This window comes from Ceratotherium simum, chromosome 12 (assembly GCF_057802395.1).
Source record: "Ceratotherium simum simum isolate JZ-2026a chromosome 12, ASM5780239v1, whole genome shotgun sequence".
Classification (NCBI taxonomy): Eukaryota; Metazoa; Chordata; class Mammalia; order Perissodactyla; family Rhinocerotidae; genus Ceratotherium; species Ceratotherium simum.
Window position 1 is genome coordinate 3,581,533 of NC_141911.1, and position 19,379 is coordinate 3,600,911.

The window sequence follows — 19,379 nt, forward strand, 5'->3', positions numbered from 1 at the left end:
TCCCCAGGCCTGCTCCCACTTCAATCAAGCCAGTGTGGACTGTGGGTGGGGCTGGCAAAGTCAGAATCCAAATGGGTATCCCTTGTTCTCCCTGCTGCGCTCTCTCCCCCTGCCCCCCAGGGCCCTGATGCCCCTCCAGGCTGGAGGCTGGGGGCAGGGGACCTGTCAGACCCTTGGAATCTCCTCTCACAACTATGCCCCTAAAGGAGGCTCATGACTTGGCTGCCTGAGTTCTCTTTGCATTTGGTTTTGTCTTTATTCTAGGAGCTTTTTATTCTTGAAAAACTACCTGGAAAGATAGTTTTCGTAAATGTAATATAATACCACCATCTTTTTTAGAAATACTCTGGGAAAAATTGCAAGAGAGCAAAATGTATTTTAATTTTTCCCCATTTTTTTGTTCCCATGCCTCGTCTCCCAGCCAGCCTTTTGAGGTACATTCTCCCCCTGACCTCATCTAAATCCTACTGCAGGGCCCATTCAGACTGTCCCACCCCTGTACTAAAACTTGAGTCTTAAATGCTGTTAGCTCAGGGCCCTGCTTTGCTCTGGACTTCTGGATTCAGGATGATCAAGAGCTTACATTTCAGCACCTTGCAGGGAACAGGATTGAAGCCCTGGTCTTCTGGATTATACTAGCCCATCCGAAGGGCTGTCTGAGGGCAAGAATTTCAAGTCCTATTTAAGGTGGGTGCTGAGTTATTTCTGGATGTAGCAAAGTAGTGTAATTTGATGGCCTACAAATCGCCATGCTAGCGGCTACCCCGCCCTGTCCCCACAAGGCTAGTACCCCTTGGTGAGTGACCTCTTGGTGTGAGCTAGACCTTTTTGCAGGTTGCATCAAAGAGGGCCTATGACAGGCAGTGATGGGCAAAGGGTGAGGAAATACTTGGTGCCCCGAAACGTCCTTCTTCCTCATTCCTCTGTTACGTCCCTAGGGAAGGGAACAACGTACCGGAAAATATAGGAGCCGCTCGAAAGTGTTCGCTGAACTTAACTTATCGGGGAAGACTGTGCTCTTAGGACAAAAAAGTCAAGAGCATGCCCCTCCGCGTCTCTGCGATGCCTCCCCCGGGCCGCGCGGCGGCGCTGTGGCTCCGCCGATGCCCGGCTCGTTGTCGCGCGCAAGGGCGCGCAGGCCTCTGGGGACCCTCCGGGCGGCGGCGGTGGCGACGCGCGGGGCGGCCGCGGTGAGTGCGGAGGGCCTGGGGCGAGTTCCCCGCTGCGGCGGGCCTCGCGCCCTGCGGCCTCTGGCTCCCGGCTGGGGAGGGCCGACCGCGCCCGCCGAGCAGGCCCGAGGCGCCGAGCCCGGGGAGAGCGAGCGCGGAGGGGGGCTGGGCTCCCCGTGCCGGGAGCGCTCTAGCGGCCCAGGGGCCCCTTCCCTCGCCCGCCGCCGCCTCGCTGGGGCCCTGCGCACGTCCCTTGCCCGCCTCGGATCCTGGCTCCTCTCCCGGCAGAGAGGTCGGGCCCGGGGTCGGCTCTGAGCCCGGCCGTGGCGTCTGCTCCCCAGGCTCTCCCACTGTCACCCTGGCCCTGCTCTGCTTGGACGGCGTCTTCCTCTCCGCGGCCGAGAATGACTTTGTGCAGCGCATCCAGGAGGAGCTGGACCGCTTCCTGCTGCAGAAGCAGCTGTCAAAGTGAGCGGGGGTGAGGGAGGAGGAGGGGTGGCCGCCTGGGCCGCTCTGCTGCTGGGAGGGCAGGGTTCCCCCAAGCCGCCTGTGCCCCCTTCCCCGGGCGTTCGCGGCTGGTTGTGACCTTGGCCTTGAGGTTGAATAATCTGCTCTCTGGCCTCTCCCAGCTGCATCTTTCCCATGTAATTCTGAGCATCACCCCGAGACTGAAGGGACCCAGCGCAGGAGTAGGGATGGGACCAGTAGCTCCCTGTGATCACCTCTATGCTCAGCTCCTTTGCAGTTGGTCTGAGACCCAAGGGGGCAGAGGGAGCCTAGTGTTAAGCCACCTTTAAACTGGGAGTGGACATGGTGGGTGTCAGACCCCAGGGGCTGCACCTGGAGCCCCTGCTCAGCACTCCTTCCCGTCCCTTCCTAGGGTACTTCTTTTTCCCCCGCTCTCCAGTCGCCTCCGGTACCTGATCCATAGGACGGCAGAGAATTTTGATCTTTTGAGCAGCTTCTCTGTTGGGGAGGGCTGGAGGAGGAGAACGGTCATCTGTCACCTGGACATCAGGTGTGTATCCTACCGCCTTGGAGGGCCCTCAGCAGTTCCTTGTGGGTGGTGGGGTGAGCTTGTTGGGAACCAGGGCTGGGAGCCCCCAGGCTGCTGCCTCTATCCCCAGGTTCAGAGCTGCCTTTTGCTTCAGCAGTGGAGTAGATGTGCATTGTTCATGGAATTTGTTTAGCAAATTCAACTGTACACATTGGACCAAAAGAGAGAGAGAGAGAGACAGATTAAGCAGTGAGGATGTCAGCCCAACATTCCTCTCCATGAGCTCGTGCCCAGAGAGGCCATGGGCTGTGAGAAGCACATCTGAGCCTTCACGCCTCTGTTTCCATGTGCATCTCACAGGACCTTATCATAATGACTGTGATCCTAGTCTTTGAAGTTAGATACTTTTCTAATAACATAGTTACTTAATGCAAGTACTTACCGCACCTGGTACATAACCGAAGATTCACCTATCTCTAAGTCGGTTTATAGCACTGGAGGGAGAGCTGGCTGCTTTGGGCTTGTTCAGAGATGGTATTCTGAAGGCTAAGATGCCTTCCTAAGGTATTCTCAGGGGTCATTTGGGCTCTGGTTTTTGCCCGATGCTGACTTGAGAGTCACGTGCCTGAATGGCAGTAGCTCCAGGAAACCATTTCCTTGGGGCCCAAACACCGCTCTGATCACCTGCTCCTGCCCCAGGTCACCCAGTTCAGATGGACTCTCTGGCCCCTGCCGCCCTCCTGCCTCCCACCCTGGCAAGTACCGAGGTCCTCGGCCCACCTCAAACAAGGGAGCGGCTGCTGGTCCCCAAGGGTCGCGGGCCGGCCGGTGGCATCGTGGACGAAAGCCAGACCAGGCTTTGTATGTACCCCGGATACTGCGGAGGCAAGAAGAGTGGGCACCACCCCCGACCCCAGGGTTCAAGGCAGATGCTGCAGCTGGCGGGCTTCCGGAGGAGCCTGGAGATGTTGGTGTTGGGGACCCCAACTCTGATCAGGAACTCCCTGTGTTGATGACTCAGGCAACAGAGGACCTAAAGGGCCCAGGCCAACGTTGTGAGAATGAGCAGCTGCTGGACCCAGCTGGCACTGAGCCCCCAGGGCCTGAGAGCCACTCAGGGACAGGAGACAGGTTGGAGACGGCCACACAGCTCAGGTCCAGTCTGCAGCTGGACTTGGAAGAGGGGAATGGGAGTGAGCTGGAGAAGAGCCTGGCGGCAGAGGAGGAGGAGGAGGAGGAAGAGGAAGAGGAGGGGCCTGGCAGCTGCTCTGAGGACGATTGTAGTGATCTCCTGCAGGAGGTGATGAGGCTCTTAAGGACGGAAAAGGGAGGGCGGAAGTGAGGTGGGTGTAGTCCTGGGTGGATGGGGACCCAGGGTTACAGTGTCGAGGGGCGGGGGATGTGCTGGTGGAGCAGGGCTGGGTGTTGGGTGATAGAGATCCCTTAGGGGATGTGGTGGACGAGCACGGGGACCTTGCCCAAAGGAGTTAGGACCGACACAGTAGAGAGGAGGAGGCTCAGGACGTGGGGTCAGAGGTGCAGATCTCAGTCCCAGCTCAACCATGTAGGAGATGGTTGACTGTGGGCCAGTCATTTTTTGTTTTTTTTGGTGAGGAAGATCAGCCCTGGGCTAACATCTGCCAATCCTCCTCTTTTTGCTGAGGAAGACTGGCCCTGGGCTAACATCCATGCCTATCTTTCTCCACTTTATATGGGACGCCGCCACAGCATGGCTTGCCAAGCGGTGCGTTGGTGTGCACCCGGGATCCGAACCAGCGATCCCCGGGCTGCTGCAGTGGAGTGCATGCACTTAACCACTTGTGCCACCGGGCTGGCCCCCGTGGGCAAGTGATTTTGCTTTTCTAAGTCTCAGTTTCCTCATCTGAAAAGCAGATAATGATACATGCTTCACAAGGTAACACAGATGGGATGTGGAATTGCTTTGTAAGGGACTACAGATGTTGGTCATGAGAATTATTTTTCTGCCTGAAGCATTGTCTTACAAATCTCATTTCCTTGGAACTGTGGGCCTGCCCCTGAGACTGGCTGTGGTGTTCGGTTGGGAGGGCAGGCATCCTTTATTGCTATTTTATAGATGAAAGATGGAGACCAGAAAGACTTGCTTAATACCACATCATTAACAAGGGAAGGAGGGTCCTGAATTTGCCCAGCTCTGTCTCTTACTGACTGTGCAACTTTGGGCAGAATTACTTAACTCTGATTTACAGTGTCCCCATCTGTAAAGCAGGTATATGGAGTATAGTTTTCAGGATTCTATGAAACATAATGTGTGTAAGTGCCAGTCACCAATGAGGACTCCATAAAAGTAAGTTAGCTCTGCTACAACTCACGCTTCTCCATCTTCTAGCCCACCCTGCCATCATGCTGCCTCTCCCAGACTCCTGCCAGGTGCGGCTCTATGGGAGGCCACCTTTGGTGATCTTGCCCTGCTGACTGTGGAGGGAGCGGCTGCAGGCCTCTCAGTGTGGTTTTGAAAGCAGTTGTTTGGAGCCCTGTGTGTCAGAGTTCCCCTCGCTAAAGGTCTGATCCCTCCCAGATAATGGACAACCTGACCGAGAAGGAGATTCAGGTAGAGAAGATCCACGTGGACACGTCCTCCTTTGTAGGGGAGCTGCCTGGAGAGAAGGACTTTGCCCACGTGGTGGAGATCTACGACTTTGAGCCAGCACTCAAGACTGAGGACCTGCTGGCAGCATTTTCCGAGTTCCAGTGAGTGCCGGCGAGGCTTTAGTGGGCAGGGGTGGTGGGGTGCTGGCCTCTAGAGAGGAGCTAGGACATCCCTTTGTTGTTGGGGACGCTTGCCTGCCCGCCCCCAGTGCCCAGCGATCTAGAAAGAAAGGCAGAAAGCGGACGCGGTTGCTCTCGGCTCCCTACTCCTGGGCACTTCAGCCTGCTGGCCATGACTGTGCAAAACAGGAGGGCTGACTTTTTGGTTGTAGACACATTCCAGGGGCCTGAGACCTGGTCCTCCCGGGACATGGCAGCAGCCTCTGTCCTCCCCCTGCCCCCCTTCACACCCACATGCCTACCACCACCTGGTGGGGCCCTCCATCAGGATGCGGGATGCAGGCAGCCCACCGCTTCTCCTTGCCCCATGTCCCAGCCACCCAGGTAGTCAGTCAGCTGAGGGCCATCTCCATGTAGGAACTGTTTCTGGAGTAAACTGGGCGTTGAGCGCTCTGGGGCAGAGATGGGAGCCAACGGGATATATTGAGAGAAAAGACTTCTGTTTCTCCAAATTCCTTGGCTCCAACTCTAGTCTTTTCTCCTTTTTTCATTGTCTTTTTTTTTTAAATGTTCATTTTCCTTTTTCCAATCCCCCTTTTCTTTTCCTGGTTAGGCTTTTAAAAAATCCCTTCCTTTGTAGCTTGCTTTGCTGACTGCTTCCTACACAGCCTTCCTTTGCCCTCCCTGAGCCTGAGCTGGAGGGAAGCTGAAGGGACAGCTTGGTGGGGTATGAGGGGCTCTTCTGCTCTCAACCTCTTGGAAGTGTGGCCAAACTGGGGCCACTGATGCCTTCCTCAGCCAGCGTGGGCTGTGCGCGCAGAGGAGCTGTCCTCTCATGCACCCCAGACTCGGTGGTGCTTTCCTGAGCAGGAGGAAAAAAGTTGATCAGGAGCGGTGACACTTGACATTCTTATTTTAGCTCCTATCTCTCGTCCCCACCACATAAACCTTTTGTCTCCAGCCTCGGACCCATGCCCTTGGCCTGGCTGTGACAGTGCCTGGGAGGAGCCTTCTTCACCCTTGGCATTGTGATCTATGAGCTCCTTGAGTTGTGGCTTTGTCAGTTCTAGGAATCAGGGACCCACTTGATCAACAGGGGTCACATTTGCCTTTCTGAAGCTAACCCTGTGGTCTGCAGAGCAAGTGTGTGCAAACACTTGTCTCCTTCCCAGAGGAGATAGGAACTTGTCTGGGGCTCGCAGTGTTTGAGGATTGGAGGTGGGAGGGGACTTCCTTTTGCAGAAAGAGTTTAGCCCATTAGCTTTCATAATAACTGTCTCCTCTTCCGGCACAGAGAGAAGGGGTTCAGGATTCAGTGGGTGGATGACACGCATGCGCTCGGCGTCTTTCCCTGCCTGGCCTCAGGTAACGTGGCTTCACGGTGGGCTTGTCCCTTTCTCTGACTGTCTTTGAGAAGGGAAGGAGCCTTGGTCCCCCTGGGTGGGGGGTCACCCATGTCCAGGGTGCAGGCTAACCTGAGCAAGTGGACTGCGGCCGCTCCCAGCCCCGAATCCAGAAGTCCAGCAGGCAGAGCAGGCTCTGGGCTGGGAAGCTTACGGCCTTTCCTCCTCGTGTGAGTGCCTTCAGTTCAGAGGTTTCAGATTCAGGTAACACTGAGGACATGTCACAGGCCAAGCCCTAGGTACTTCCACATGTTAAATGAAAGCTTATGAAAGTGCTGTCTCTATGGGTCAAAGCATTTAAATACTGGCACTTTTGTATGGTTCAAGCAGATACATTCTTACTTAGTTTTCATTACAGCCTCAAGAAGTCAGTCAGGTTACTTCTGTTTTTACAGATGGGGAGACCGAAGTTCTCAGAATACCAGTGGTCTGTTCAAGGTTATGAAGCCTCTCAGTGTCAAAGCTGGGGACGCCAGCCAGCCTCCTGACTCTTAACTCTAGTGCTCCTTTTCTCGCTCGGCCACTTTCCCAAGCTGTCCCTGCCACACCACTGCTCACTTTGGGTGTATTTATAAAGAGTAACCCTCTCCTGGGCTGGGCTTCTCAGAACCAGAGGGTTCTGAATACTGGAGCTGGGAGAGCCCATAGGTGGTGGGGGCCCAGTCCTCAGGAGAGCCTGAGGATTCAGGGAAGTGGGTGTGTTTAGGGAACAGAGCTACCAGGGCACAGTGGGGGCTCCAACCCCAGAGGGAGCCAGCTGAAAAGGAGGCAGAAGGGAAGGCCAAGAGGCCACCTCTTGTGATGGAAAGAATGAGCACTGGGCTAGGCATGGCTGTAGCTGCCTTCTGAACTCTGCCAAGCTGTGTGGCCTGAGCAGGTCATGTTCCTAGCCTCAGTTTCCTCATCTATAAAACGGTGGCTTGGGCCTAAAGCCCCTCCCAGCTCTGACATGCTGCATCTCTAAGTAGCCCAAATACCCCATGGCCCAGTATAACTCGGGCAGCAAGGGCACGTGCTGCAGGAGGGTCTTGAGTGGGGGAAGGGTACAGTTTGTTTTAAGCTCCTGGGCTTTAGAAGGCAGGAGCCTGCCTCTCCTGATGTCAGAATCACAGCCTCACTGCTGCAGCTCCTGAGCAGCCCAAGGCGGAGCGTGGAAGCTGGCCTCTGCACAGCCTTTCCTTCTGAGAGCACAGGTGGCCCTGGTGCAGGTCTACGGGGCTCTGGGGACAAGGCGAGCAGATGGTTGGCATCTCTTGCCCAGCCAGAGGTGTCAGGGCAGCCCTGTCCCTGAGCTGTGAAGGGTGCATGAAGCGGCTGTGTCAGTTTTGGGTGCTGTATGTGTTCCTGGGCCCTGAGGGGGCCTTCCCAGGAGGAGGAGAGCATGGCTCCAGATCTGTTTTCTTTCTGTAGCTGCTGAAGCCCTGACCAAGGATTTCTCAGCGCTCAAGATCCGGCCCCTCACACAGGGAAGCAAGCAGTCAAAGCTGAAAGCCTTGCAGAGGCCAAGTAAGGGAGCCAGTTGTGGCTGGGGGGTGGGGAAGGCTGTGAGTGTGCAGGTGGATGGGGTGGGCTTCCCTCTGATTCATCCCTCTTCTCCAGCTCTCTGCTCTAGGACCCCTGGGCAACAGTGGCCAGTGGGGTGCTCCTCCTATGCCCTGGGGGCCTGGGGTGCCCAGGGAAGGAGGGCCCCGTCAGGGAGAGCTGTCTGGCAGCTGCTCTCTTCCAGGCTTGCCCTCCTGTTCACACCTCTGCTGGGTGTTGCACAGGGAAAAGCTTGGTCTTTTCTGTAGGGCTGTGGAAACCATATTTTGCAGTGGAGTAAAAAGAGCTTGGGTTGGGTTAGCCCTGGGTGTGAGCAAGTCACCTAATGTCTGTGAGTTGGTTTCTTTCTCTGTCACATAAGCGGCTCGTGCAGAGTAGACTGGAGGAGTGAGTAAAAAGCCTGGCAGACCTGCCTGGAGTGGCGAGGGGCACGCTGAAGCTGCCCATAAATGACGGCTCCCGCCTTTGCTCTTCTGCCGGAATGCGTGACGGGGGCTTTTAGAGGCCAGTTTTCTGTGGCTGCAAAGCAGTAGCTGGCAAAACTGGCCTGGAAGAGGCCTGCTGAGGCCATCCAGGCTCTTGTGGATCATGTGGCCTTGGTCCCAGACTTCTTGAGGACAATGGAAAGCTTGTCTGTGAGCACAAGAGCTCCAGGTGTTCCACCCTGACTTGATTTCCCTTTCAAAGGGCCCTACACAGCAGGAGGTGGACAGGATTAACCCCTGTTCCCACCCCCACAAAGGGAGAAACTAGGAGGGCGCAGAGAGATGGCAGGATTGGTTCAGGACCCCACAGGGGCCTGGGGCTCTAGGTAGGCCCCTTTACCCTAGCATCTGGCCACACTGGGCACAGAGGTTGGCTCAGACTGCCTCTCAGCCTGCTGTGTTGCTGGGAGGAGAGGTGGCCATAGCCTTGAATTCAAGTCCCCACCCCATGAGGCTTTCCTTTCAGAGCTCCTGCATCTGGCAAAGGAGAGACCACAGACAAACACAGCCGTGGCCCGGAGGCTGGTGGCCCGGGCCCTGGGGCTCCAACACAGAAAGAGAGAGAGGCCTGCAGTCGAGTCTTCTACCTCCTTGAGGCCCTGAGAGGCCCGCGAGCCTGATCGGCACCCTCAGGACTAAGCCGGTGCCCCAACACCACAAGCCTTTACAGACACCAGAACAGCCCTGTGCTGTTGTTGGAGCGTCACTGTGGGGCATGGTGGGCTTTAGTTTGGTCTAGTTCTAGAAGTCAAGAAAAAATAAAAACTTAAAAGTTGTTTTAATGTGATTGTTTCAAAGTGTGATCGTCTGCTGCCGGACACTAGGGGGTGCTGTTCGTCTCGCATGTTGGATCTGGGGCTGGGGAAGAAATTGGTCACTCTAGGAGGCTGGCCTGGAGGATCCTGGCTGGGCCTCGAGGGCATTTTTGCACAGAGCCTGCCCAGTTGGGGGGTAGGCTGCACCTGTTGTGTGCCACCTGCCCAGTCTGCCCTGGTCCCCGTGTTACCTGTCGGTGAGGGTACAGAAGAGCTCCTTGCAGAAGTGAACATGAACAAGCTGGGGGGGACTCTGAAATGGCTGCTAAGTCCGCCTCCCTCACAGGCTCGGGTGCAAGGGCGTCTCGGGCGACAAGGTCCCAGCGCACTCATTTTTCTGGTTTGTGTGCGGTCAGTGCCGAGGTGGTCCTACCTGGCACTTGGAGGACGTTGTGGACCTCTCTGATGTGCTGGGCCCTAGCATGCTCTTGACACAAGTAGGAGCCCCTGTGTCTCGTGAGAGCAGCTGGCTCGGCCGCCCACCCTCGCTGCGCTGGGACGGGCTCTGAGCTGATGCCCTTGCTCTTCATCGCCACCCTTCCCCTGGAGCCCAGCCTGGCACTGCCCTTTTGGGAAGCCCTGAGGGTTTAAATCTAGACATCCCATCCAGTCCTAACAAAACCACTGCACCCCTGACAAATTCAGTAAAAAACAAGAGTTCTAGAAAGGTTGTGACTTGTGTTTTTGTCAGTTGTGATCTCCTTAGGCTGCTGCTCTCAGGGCAGGAGTCGCTCGTTTGTGGAGTATACTGAAGGAAGCCGGAGCCCACCTCTGCAGGAGTGACCCTGTGAGCATGTAAAGCTCCCTGACTGCCAACTGAACGGGAACCTGCCACTCGCAGGTGTAGAGGCCCAAATGAAACACAGGTGCGTGTCATCAACATTTTATTCAAAGTTTCAAGTATGTGTAAGTGTCCATGATGACACGTGGCATTCGGTGAGGGTCCTCATCACAGGACCTGGGTTGCAGCACCTCTGAATCAGTATCCACAGAATTGGAACAAAGATGAGTCACTTACACAGGTGGGTTGGGTTTTCTTTTGAGTTATACTTTCAAGGGCCCAGATGCCCAATATTAAATGCTACTAAATTACTTTGTGTTTCAATGTCTGTGAAAATATAATAACGATATCTTAAAAATAAGAGGACGCGGGGGAGAAGCACCAACTCTGAGCTCACCACTCAGAAAGTACGAGGCAGCATTGTTTATGCATGTGAATGGAAGAGGCAGTTTGTTTAGTTGGAAGAGAGGTCTAGATACTCAGGTTGGCTGGAGATGACCTAAGGGAGGAGAAATGGGATTCCGCCTGGCCTTGGGTTATGCTCACATTGCGTAACTTGAGACGAAAATGGCCCGGTGTTGTCTGTGGTGAGCTGAGCGGGGAGGTGTCAGACTCGGGGTGGAGTGTGGTTTGGATGGGACAAGCTGATGGCAACCTGTGCGCCTGGGTCCCAGACAAGTTGGCTGTTGGCGCTGCTCAGGCCTCTGGATGAGCCCCACCTCAAAGGCCTTCCCAGGCTCCAACCTCTGGAACACCCATTCCTCCTGAGTTTGGACACGCTGCAGGGGTCGAGATGGGGCAGGGACTGGGCTGGGCGGGGGGGCGGGGGGTGGCCATAGGTCTACAGTTGTTGGGGAAGATGTGCTGTGGCCCGAAGGCACAAGGTGACCACGAACGCTGCTTTACCGCGAGGAGAGCTGGTTATTTATGAGTCCACTGAAGTGTTCAAACTTTTTTTCCGTCTCTTCACTGAAGGAACCACCTGAGGGGTTGGCATCAGGGAGATAGAGTTTGGCAAACCAAATGCTCCCCCCTCACCCAGGCTGGAGTGGTTGGCCTCAGGGACCCTGGAGCCCCCACCCTCCCCCAGGTGGCAGGCAGGGGCCACCTCTATGTGACGCCACCAGGGCAGCAACTAGGTGCTGGTTGTCTCTGGGGCCAGGCACATGCCGGCTGTTCTGTCCCGGCTGGGCGAGTAATACAGTGTGTTTAGTCTTTGCCTTCACCAAGAGTGAGGGCCACTGCTCTTCGTGCAGAAGACAGCGCTCTGCTTCCCCATGTCCCCAGGCTGTGCGATGCAGGGAGAAGTTTCTTGACTGGCGACCAGAAGCCAATCAAGCTTGCTTCTAGTTCTCGACAGAGGACAATGATACACAGAGCCCACAAATTGCTGATGCCCACGTTTTTGAGGTCACATGCATAATGAGGGGGTGGGTTCAGCTCCAGCTCTTAAATAGCTTTGGGGTCTACACTGGGCCGGCTGGTTCTGTACCGCCCCCTGTCTTTGGCCAGAGCTGGCTGTGAAAACCCTGTCTCCATCCAGGCGTCGTGTGTCTAGGGTGTCCTTCCTGCATGTGGAAATGTGGGGCTGGCCCCATTCCCTGAGCTCTTTACCCAAATGAGGAAGCTGCTCTGCTTCCTTGAGAAAGTAGGGCAGCTCTTGCCTGTCTCCTGCAGGGGGGACCTGGCAGGCCTGAGGCGCAGCCCTGAGGGTGCGGTGCTCCCCCAGGAGTGCCAGGGACCTTACCTATGTGGCAGTTGTACATCCAGATGCGGTGGCCGTCGTAGCGGGCCCTGCACTTCATGATGTTGTTGGTGAAGTCAGACTCCGCCACCTCGTAGTAGGGGTTAATGACAACCTGCAGGAGAGCAGGTCAGAGGGGGCTGCTGAGTCCCTCCCTGGCCACCCTCCACCCCAGGCCCCGGGCCTGCTGAGACCAGCCATGCCCCCAGAGCAGGTGACCTCACGTGCTGGGTGACCTCATGAAAGGGAGCATGGCAGGGGCTGTGCTCCAAGAGCAGCCGGGGCAGGACAGCCAGAGATAAGGTCAGGGAGGCAGAGAGGGGCAGGGCCCGGAGGAGTGAGATGCCCATGCACCTGTCTGTCTGTCTCAGTGTAATTTTCACACACAGACCCCTACCGAGAGCAGGCCTTCAAAAGGGGTTACCCTCTCCTGGCTGCCCTGGGAGGCTTGAGCTTGGCAGAGAGGCAGGAGTTGGGGCCTGGGGAGGCCACAGAGCAGGCTGATGACGGGAACTAGAAGGGAGCTGGGGAGTGGGACATGCTGAGTGGGGTGGGGACAAGGACCAGGTGGTGTGGGAAGTGGGAGGAGGGCTGCCTTGGACATTGGAGATGATGCTGCTCCCGGCAGTGTGACTAGACACATCCCTTCCGCTCTCCGGGTCTTGGCGTTGCTCTGGGCCAGCCCCAAGCCCTTCCTGCTGTGCCAGTCCAGGGCCGGGGCCTTGGGGGAGAGTGGGCCCCCCCCGCACCCCCTTCCTCTGCATCACCCCAGCTAAGGGGGCGTAGCCCAAGGGAGCAGGAATAGGAAGGACGGCCTGTGAGCCAGCGGACAGAAGAGGGCGATTTGCGGTGAGGAACCCAGAAGAAAAGAGAAAGGGCAGGGAGGGGGAGGAGGAGGAGACAAAAGCTGCACCTGGGGCTCTGGGCGAAGGTAAGGAGGAGGCAAGTGCAGCCCCTCCCTCAGGGCTCCCCCTGGGGGAGCTGCAGCCCTGTGGTTAGAGGGGGTGCAGAGCTGCCCCAGGGCAGTGGTGATGGGGGAGGGGCAGCTGCCAGGTAGGGGCCCTCAGGACCTCTCCCTCCAGAAGGGCCTGGACGTGACCCTTCAGCAGGCTGGCTGGGCCTCCCAAAGACACCTGGTAGGAGACAGGCCAGCACGAGCTTCAGCCCTGCATCCTGGCCCAGTGCGGGCAGTTCAGGCGCCCTAGACTCTGTCCCACTGTGACCCTGTCTCTTCAGCTAAGGTGGGTAAATGTCCCACTCTGGGGGGGAGGGTCTTACTTTTCTTTGATTTCTACCCAACAACCTTAGCTGTCCCCTCCCCCCACCCATGCTGCACAGTGTTCAAGCAAACCACACACTGAGGCCCACGCGGCTCCCTGTGCCCAGCCGGGTGTCCCTGTGGTGAGGGCAGCACGGGCTCTCAGAGCCAGCTGGGGGCAGGGGTGGGGGCTGAAATATATGGTCTCCACAGTCCCATCTCACTCAGATTCTACGGTTCTAAATCCCCTGAGGATCTGTGGGAAGTGGCTTTAGTTTCTTAGGAAAAAGATCTGCTGTGAATCCAGGAAACGGTGAGAAGGAGGATAAAGCAAGGTCACCAGGAACCTATAACCAGTGAGCCCTCCTCCAGACTGTGCGCACAGGCCCTTCTCCTCCTCCTCGCCCAGCTCCCTCCACCCTGGGCAGCATGACTGATGGCTGCACTTGGGTAACGGGGGAATGGAGAGGGCAGGGAATCCAGGCCAGGGCTCTCACACGTCTATCCCAAGGGAAATATTCTTTTCCATTAATCAGAGGTAGTAACATGCCCCTAATGAGTTAATTTGCTAATTGTATAGTTTAGGAGTCGAGAACACAGAACATAGAGTTGATGTGAGCTGGGTTTGCGTGGCCGTAAAATGAGGTAATGGTGTGCCCTTCACTGGGGGATTACATGAGACCACGCATTTAAATAGATGGCATTTGTCAGAATACATGATGATACACATTCATCCAGCAAAGTGATAGCAAATCTCAGACATAAACCATCCTGCACAGCATACATGCACAGAGACACAGATATTCACTTTTTAAAATAAAGAGCACTCTGCTCTGGTTGGGCCTCTCCAAGTCTGCGGCTCTGGGCTTGTGGGTGGAAAAGTGCTTGGCTGTCTGATTTCCAGCCTCTGGAATTGCCCAGGGACATTTTCAAAGGCCCCTCTGTGGTCAGTTCTCTGCAGGTGTTGGTTCTTCCCAGAACCGTCTACAGGGTGGGGACCACGGGCCAGGCCCTCAGCTGGCTGAAGGTCCCCTTGGGAAAGCTTTCAAGGCAGAATGACACATTTCTGGTCACCCACTTTGCACCCCATGGGGCAAGCTTGAAAGCAAGATGGGTGGAGATGTGGGAAAAATGAGAGGGCAAAACGAAGGCTGGGCAGGCAGGAGTGCACCTGTGCACCAGGAGGGGAAGCACTGGGAATGTGGTGCCCTGTCTCCTCCACCAGTCGGGGCCCTGCCTGGAGCCTGCAGCTGTTTGGAGGAAGTGTGAGAATTGTCCCCCTGCAGATCCTCTTTTATGAGGCAAATTTTTTTGGGAGAGGCAAGTCACAAACACCTGTGGCTCTTTATGAGATTGCTTTCAGCCTTGACAGCACAGACCAGGGCAGGGTGAGGGCCCTGGGGGAAATCGGGGTGGCGGTGAGAGCACGGCTCCAGAGGACACAACGGGGTCAGTTGCCTCTGTGGAACAAATCCCTGGCCTGAGGACAGGATCTGGCCTGCAGCTGCATTCTGATTTGTCAGCTCCAGTGTTACCTGAACTGCGTGTGCATGTCTCCGGAGGTCCGCAGTTCCCCGCAGGCCTGCAGGCCTCATAGACTCAGGTCACTGGACTGACCTCAAGGGCCTCTGGGTGTGGGACTCCCACACTTCAGACAGCCTGGCCTCCATGCATGAGTTTGTGTTGGGGCACCAACAGGAAGGAGGCTGCTCCCCTCTTGCAGGGGCCTGGAAGCCTCCCCACACTGCTCACCTGGAACAGGTAGTCTCCAGGAGGCACATCAGTGATGTCGACCCACTGGCAGTCAATGTCGTGGCGGTACACGTCCCAGCAGCCCATGGTGATGCCCTGCTCGCCGAAGTTGGCACACTCGTAACTCTTCTGGATGTCTGCAGGCAGGGGCAGAGGGAAGACCAGTCACCATGCATCCATGGCCCCATGGCCCGAAGCGCCTTCCTCTGCCCCCTCTACCACCTTCCCCTCAAAGGGCCCCGAGCAGACCCCACCCTCAGCGTCTCTCTTCCTTCCCCCGAGCCCCCCACCTCTGCTTCATCTGGGCCCGGCATCCCATCCCCACTGTGTGGACTTCTGATCCGCTCTTGTTTCAGTGGAATCCCTCACTCAATTCCCTACCCACATCCCATCCCTCTCTTCAGGCCCGGCCAGGGTCCCCCTCCTCCACGAAACCTTCCTTGACCACTCTGGCCCACCCTGGGCTTTCCGAGGAATCGTTAGCCTGGGAATGAAGCACGTGCATATCTGGGAAAGGTCCGGTGTCTATTGTTTAGCTTAATGTGGGGTCATCTTGTCTCCCTCTGGAGAATTAGTACTTGGCTGTGGGCTCGAGTCTGGTTTGTCTCTCTGACCCTTACTGGGTCAAAACCTATTTGCTGTGTGATTTTGTGGCATGTCAGTGGCAGGCCACGTCAGTGACTAACACACCTTTATTGTGAGGCTACCATGTCTAGGCACTACTCTAAGCCCAGGGTATACCGAGAAGAATCAACGGGTCTCCCCTTGAAGGGCCCCAGTCAGGTCAGGATGGCAGGGCGCCCACAGGTGATCACAGGGCAGATGTGGTGGCCTACCAGCGGTGGCAGCAGAGTGCTCTCTGCCTGGGGAAGTGGAGAGAGTCTGGGGACCTCCAAGGGGGTTGTTAGAGCCAGGACTGGAAGGGTCAGAGCCTGTGTGGCAGGGGCACTTGGCATTGGGACACAGGGAGAGAGGTTGTGGCAGCCAGAGTGGGAGGGGACTGTGTGTCAGGTCCAAGGTTTTGGGTCTTACCCAGGAGCCATGTGGACCCACCAGCGCCATAAGCATAACTCTGGGGGACCCAGGTGCCTCTATAGCCAGGCCTTGGCCACACCCTCAGCCCCAAGCTGTAGCCATGGGGGGCCCAGTAGAGAAAGGTCATGTAGAGAGTCAGCAGTGGCCGGGTGACAGAGTCCAGAGTCAGACCTGGGCTGTGGGCCGGGTGAGCACAGCCGTGGGAGCATTTGAGTTCCTCTGAAGCTCCCCACGTTACCTCCTTCACATTCCGTGTCCTCCAAGCAGAAGCTGGCTTTGTGGCCCTCTGCCACCTTGGTACCATTGAGGTTCAGCAGGTCATAGTGGGTGAACACTTCCATGCTGTGGTAGTGCCTGGAGTGGGAGAGAGGGCCTGGAAGTCAGGTTCTGGAGCAACCGCCGCCTGCAAGCAGCTGCCTGGCTGGCGACTTGCCTCTGGGAACACCATGAGCTGCGGGGTCCAAGGGGTGGCCCGCGGGAGAGGAATGGGCAACAGGGCAAAAGGAGAGGGAGGGTGGAAGCCGAAGCCGGTAACGGTGGTGCTTCCGCGAGTGGGCTCCGGAGCGGGGCTGCCCCTCAGGTCTCTCACCAGCCGCGTGGGACTAGTGATGAACGTAAGGCATGGGCTGTGGTGGGAGGTAGTGACATCAGTGGATGGGCACAAGGCCTGAATACAATAAACGCAATAAATTAAGATATTTTCCATAAGTGCTTTTAATAACCCTCCTGAGCCCTAAAGTGGCTCTCACAGCCCATTCCTATTGGGTGTACTTTCTGCAGACTAATGAAAGTCACTGTGTGATGTCTTTTGAAAACTTTTTAATACGGGAGGGAAGGAGGGAGAACTGAAAGGGGGAGGGTGTATGGAGAGGCGGGAAGAACAGGCACCAATGAGCCAGGCCTGTGTCCTGAGAGGACCCTGGTGCCCAGGGACGGACAGTAGGGAGGCGGGCCCAGGGCCCAAGGGCTTTGGCCCACCTCAGCAGCCTGGAGCCTTGAGCTGTGCTCCTTGCATTGAGCAAAGAAAAAAGGAGGGAGAAAGACAGCTCTGGAGCCCCCGTGGGAAGGAGGAGAGAGCGCTCTGGGAGAGGACAGCAGGCGCACCCCGGGGGCTCTGGAAGGGAGCAGATGAGGGAGAGCAGTGCTACAGGCTGCTCTTGCTCAGCTGTTTACATAACAGTGTCTCCTCTCTTCACTTGGGAGGAATTGAGAACAGATGCAGATTCTTGGAAAGTGATGTATTTGGTTCAGAATAAACCAGGAGGGACATGGTTGCCGTGTGTTGGCATGGGGCCTTCCTGCAGCCCTCGGCTGGCCTGGCCCATCCTAAGCTGCAACATGCGTCTCACAAGCGCCTGCAACTATTCAAACACGCTGGTCTGTCATGACAGGGACATCTGGAAAATGGGGACACGGAACAAGGCACCAAGGCGCGGGGAGCAGCATCACTTGTTTTGATTACCGGTGACCTGAGTCTCCTCCTCAGGAAAGAGGGAAAAACAACACGACCCACTCTCAGGGGAACTCAGGGACCGAATAGGAGAAGCTGCAGCAATACCTAACACGGGGCTGGTAACAGAGGAGTACTCGGTACCTGTCAGCTCTCTCATTATTACTATGACTCCCAGGAGTAACAGGAGTGGTATTTTGATTACTCCACCACCGCCACCGTTCCTACTGTCATTCGCGGCTGACAATAGCTTCCTCGCCTCCCAAGCCTCGTGCGGTTGGCCTCAGGCTCGTCCGCTGGAACATGGGCAGCAGAGGACAGATGGGAAGAGGAAATTACAAGGTAGGTTTTCTGAGAGGAAATTAGAGGCTCTTTTCCCCTTCCTCCTGTTTGCTTACACTAAAAATATTATCAGAAGTTCCTAAGTTGGGCTTTTCCCAGGTCACTCATGTTTCTGAGTAAAGCGATGTGGAGCCAGAGGCCCAATGAGAACATTCACAAGGACGCATTCTGTGGCAGATGAAGTGATGACTTTGAAAGAGTCTATTTTGGTTTCTTGAAGGAGCAAGATGAGACATGAGGTCTGACTCATTGCCTAAAACATGTCTGCATCTCTCAGAGAGGGACTTATGGTACCATGTTTACCGGCTGGAAAGACTGAAGAGAAATAGGTTTATGTTCTGTTGTCTAAACAAAATTCAGACAGATCCACAGATGGGCTGTTGTAAGGCTGACCTTCTCCCGCTCCCCCGCTTCCTGCAGACTTGACTTAAGAGTCTTCCCTGCTCTCCAGTTTTTCCCCTTAGAAGACGGGCAGGGAAACAGCTGGTTTGGAGCCTCCCAACTCTGGCTAGCCGCGGTCCTGCAGCCTCTCTGCTCTACCTCTCGGGCACATGTGGACGTCACTCCCGGGGCCATGTCTCTGTCCCAGCTGGCGGGCTGTGGAGCCCAGCGGCACCCCCTTCCACCACCCACACACGCAACCAAGGAAATATAGAATGGGGCCGCCGGGAAGGTGGAAGGGTGCACGTCCTGGCCATGAAGGTATCCTTCCTCTTTTCAGGCTGAGGTGTCCTGACCTTTGGAAGTCTAAGAGGGGGCCTGATCCATGAGGTAGAGATGGGAGAACTCCTACGTGAAAAGAAATTCCAGAATGCCAAGGGGAGAGAGAATAGCCTGACACTTGATGGAGGTCATTGCAACGAAGGAAGGACGCCTTCCCCCATAAGATGCCTGAGCTCAGCATTCTGAGACACGGTCCTCGTCGAGGAAGGAAGCACCAGACGCCTACTCGGATGACAAACACAGCCAGTCTGGAGAAAGACGAGAGGTTTGGGTACATTCTTTGTTATCCTAGGTTATTGGGGGCCCAAAAACAACTTCCAATCAGAGAATCAGTGCACATTGTAGAGATGTTTTCACTCCTCCTCCCTTCCGACACCAGCCACATGTCCCCCGGTGCCTCCAGAATGGACAGTCCTGGCCGGTGCTCAGCTGTGTTGGGACAATGCTCCTGTCCCCATTTCAGAGAACACAGAGGGTGTGTTACAGTCTCAGGAGGTGCTGCCACAATGGCAGGGGCCCTTCTGCTTGCTCCACCCTGCCTTCCCCATGCCTTCCCCACATGCTAGGCAGTCTCCCACCCAGAATAACGCCCCACAGATGTAATGAGGACTAAAGTTGACTCACAGAGGCTACATCATATCTGTGGGGCACTGACCCAACATGGGGGCTGCTCTGCACATGGGGGAGGTAGGACAGCATGAATGAAAGTCTCCCCTTGGTAGCAGTGCCATCCCTGACTCGGAGGGCTGGCACCTGTGCGGGATGGACATCCATGGAGACAGACAGCCAGCGCCTCTCCCTCTCCCAGAGCCTCTCCCGGGTCTTCCCTGAGGTGGGAGGGCCGGCCCCCGGGCCACAGCAGAGGCTGAGAACCAGCAGGGGCAGAGCTGCCTTGTGCCCTGGTGTGCCTCTGTGCCCAGCATTGTCGGGCCCGTGTCGAAGCTCCGACATAAGGGGCCAGTGAGGCAGGTATAGCCCCCCTCCCTGGGGCGTAAGAAGCAGGGGGCCTCATCCAGGTCAGCAACCAGGGCACAACGCATATGAGAGCGAACGACTCCGGCACTTTCCTCTGTCTGGTTGGTGAGGAAGCTCCTAAGGGGTCGAGCTTTGTGTTTCATCTTAGGGCTTTCCAAGA

At 56.3% G+C, this 19,379-nt stretch overlaps 2 protein-coding genes across 4 annotated transcripts in view; one reads left to right on the forward strand and one right to left on the reverse strand.

Annotated features, from left to right (window-relative positions):
• The first annotated feature begins 1,510 nt into the window (after positions 1-1,510).
• R3HCC1 (R3H domain and coiled-coil containing 1) lies at positions 1,511-9,131 on the forward strand. Its single transcript, XM_014789865.2, has 7 exons — positions 1,511-1,637; positions 2,050-2,187; positions 2,866-3,466; positions 4,724-4,896; positions 6,209-6,279; positions 7,728-7,823; positions 8,811-9,131. Exons 3-7 carry the CDS (start codon positions 3,179-3,181, stop codon positions 8,945-8,947), a joined length of 765 nt encoding a protein of 254 aa, XP_014645351.2. The 5' UTR covers positions 1,511-1,637; positions 2,050-2,187; positions 2,866-3,178; the 3' UTR covers positions 8,948-9,131.
• Positions 9,132-10,030: 899 nt separating this feature from the next.
• Positions 10,031-19,379, reverse strand: part of LOXL2 (lysyl oxidase like 2) — a 91,950-nt gene continuing 82,601 nt past the window's right edge. For all 3 annotated transcript variants that reach the window (XM_087437321.1, XM_087437320.1, XM_014789845.2), the window contains exons 11-14: positions 15,968-16,083; positions 14,695-14,831; positions 11,688-11,799; positions 10,031-10,922 (exon numbers count right to left, since the gene is read on the reverse strand). In XM_087437321.1, the coding sequence (XP_087293447.1) occupies positions 10,843-10,922; positions 11,688-11,799; positions 14,695-14,831; positions 15,968-16,083 (445 nt within the window). In that variant the 3' untranslated portion in view covers positions 10,031-10,842. The remainder of the gene's footprint in view (positions 10,923-11,687; positions 11,800-14,694; positions 14,832-15,967; positions 16,084-19,379) is intronic.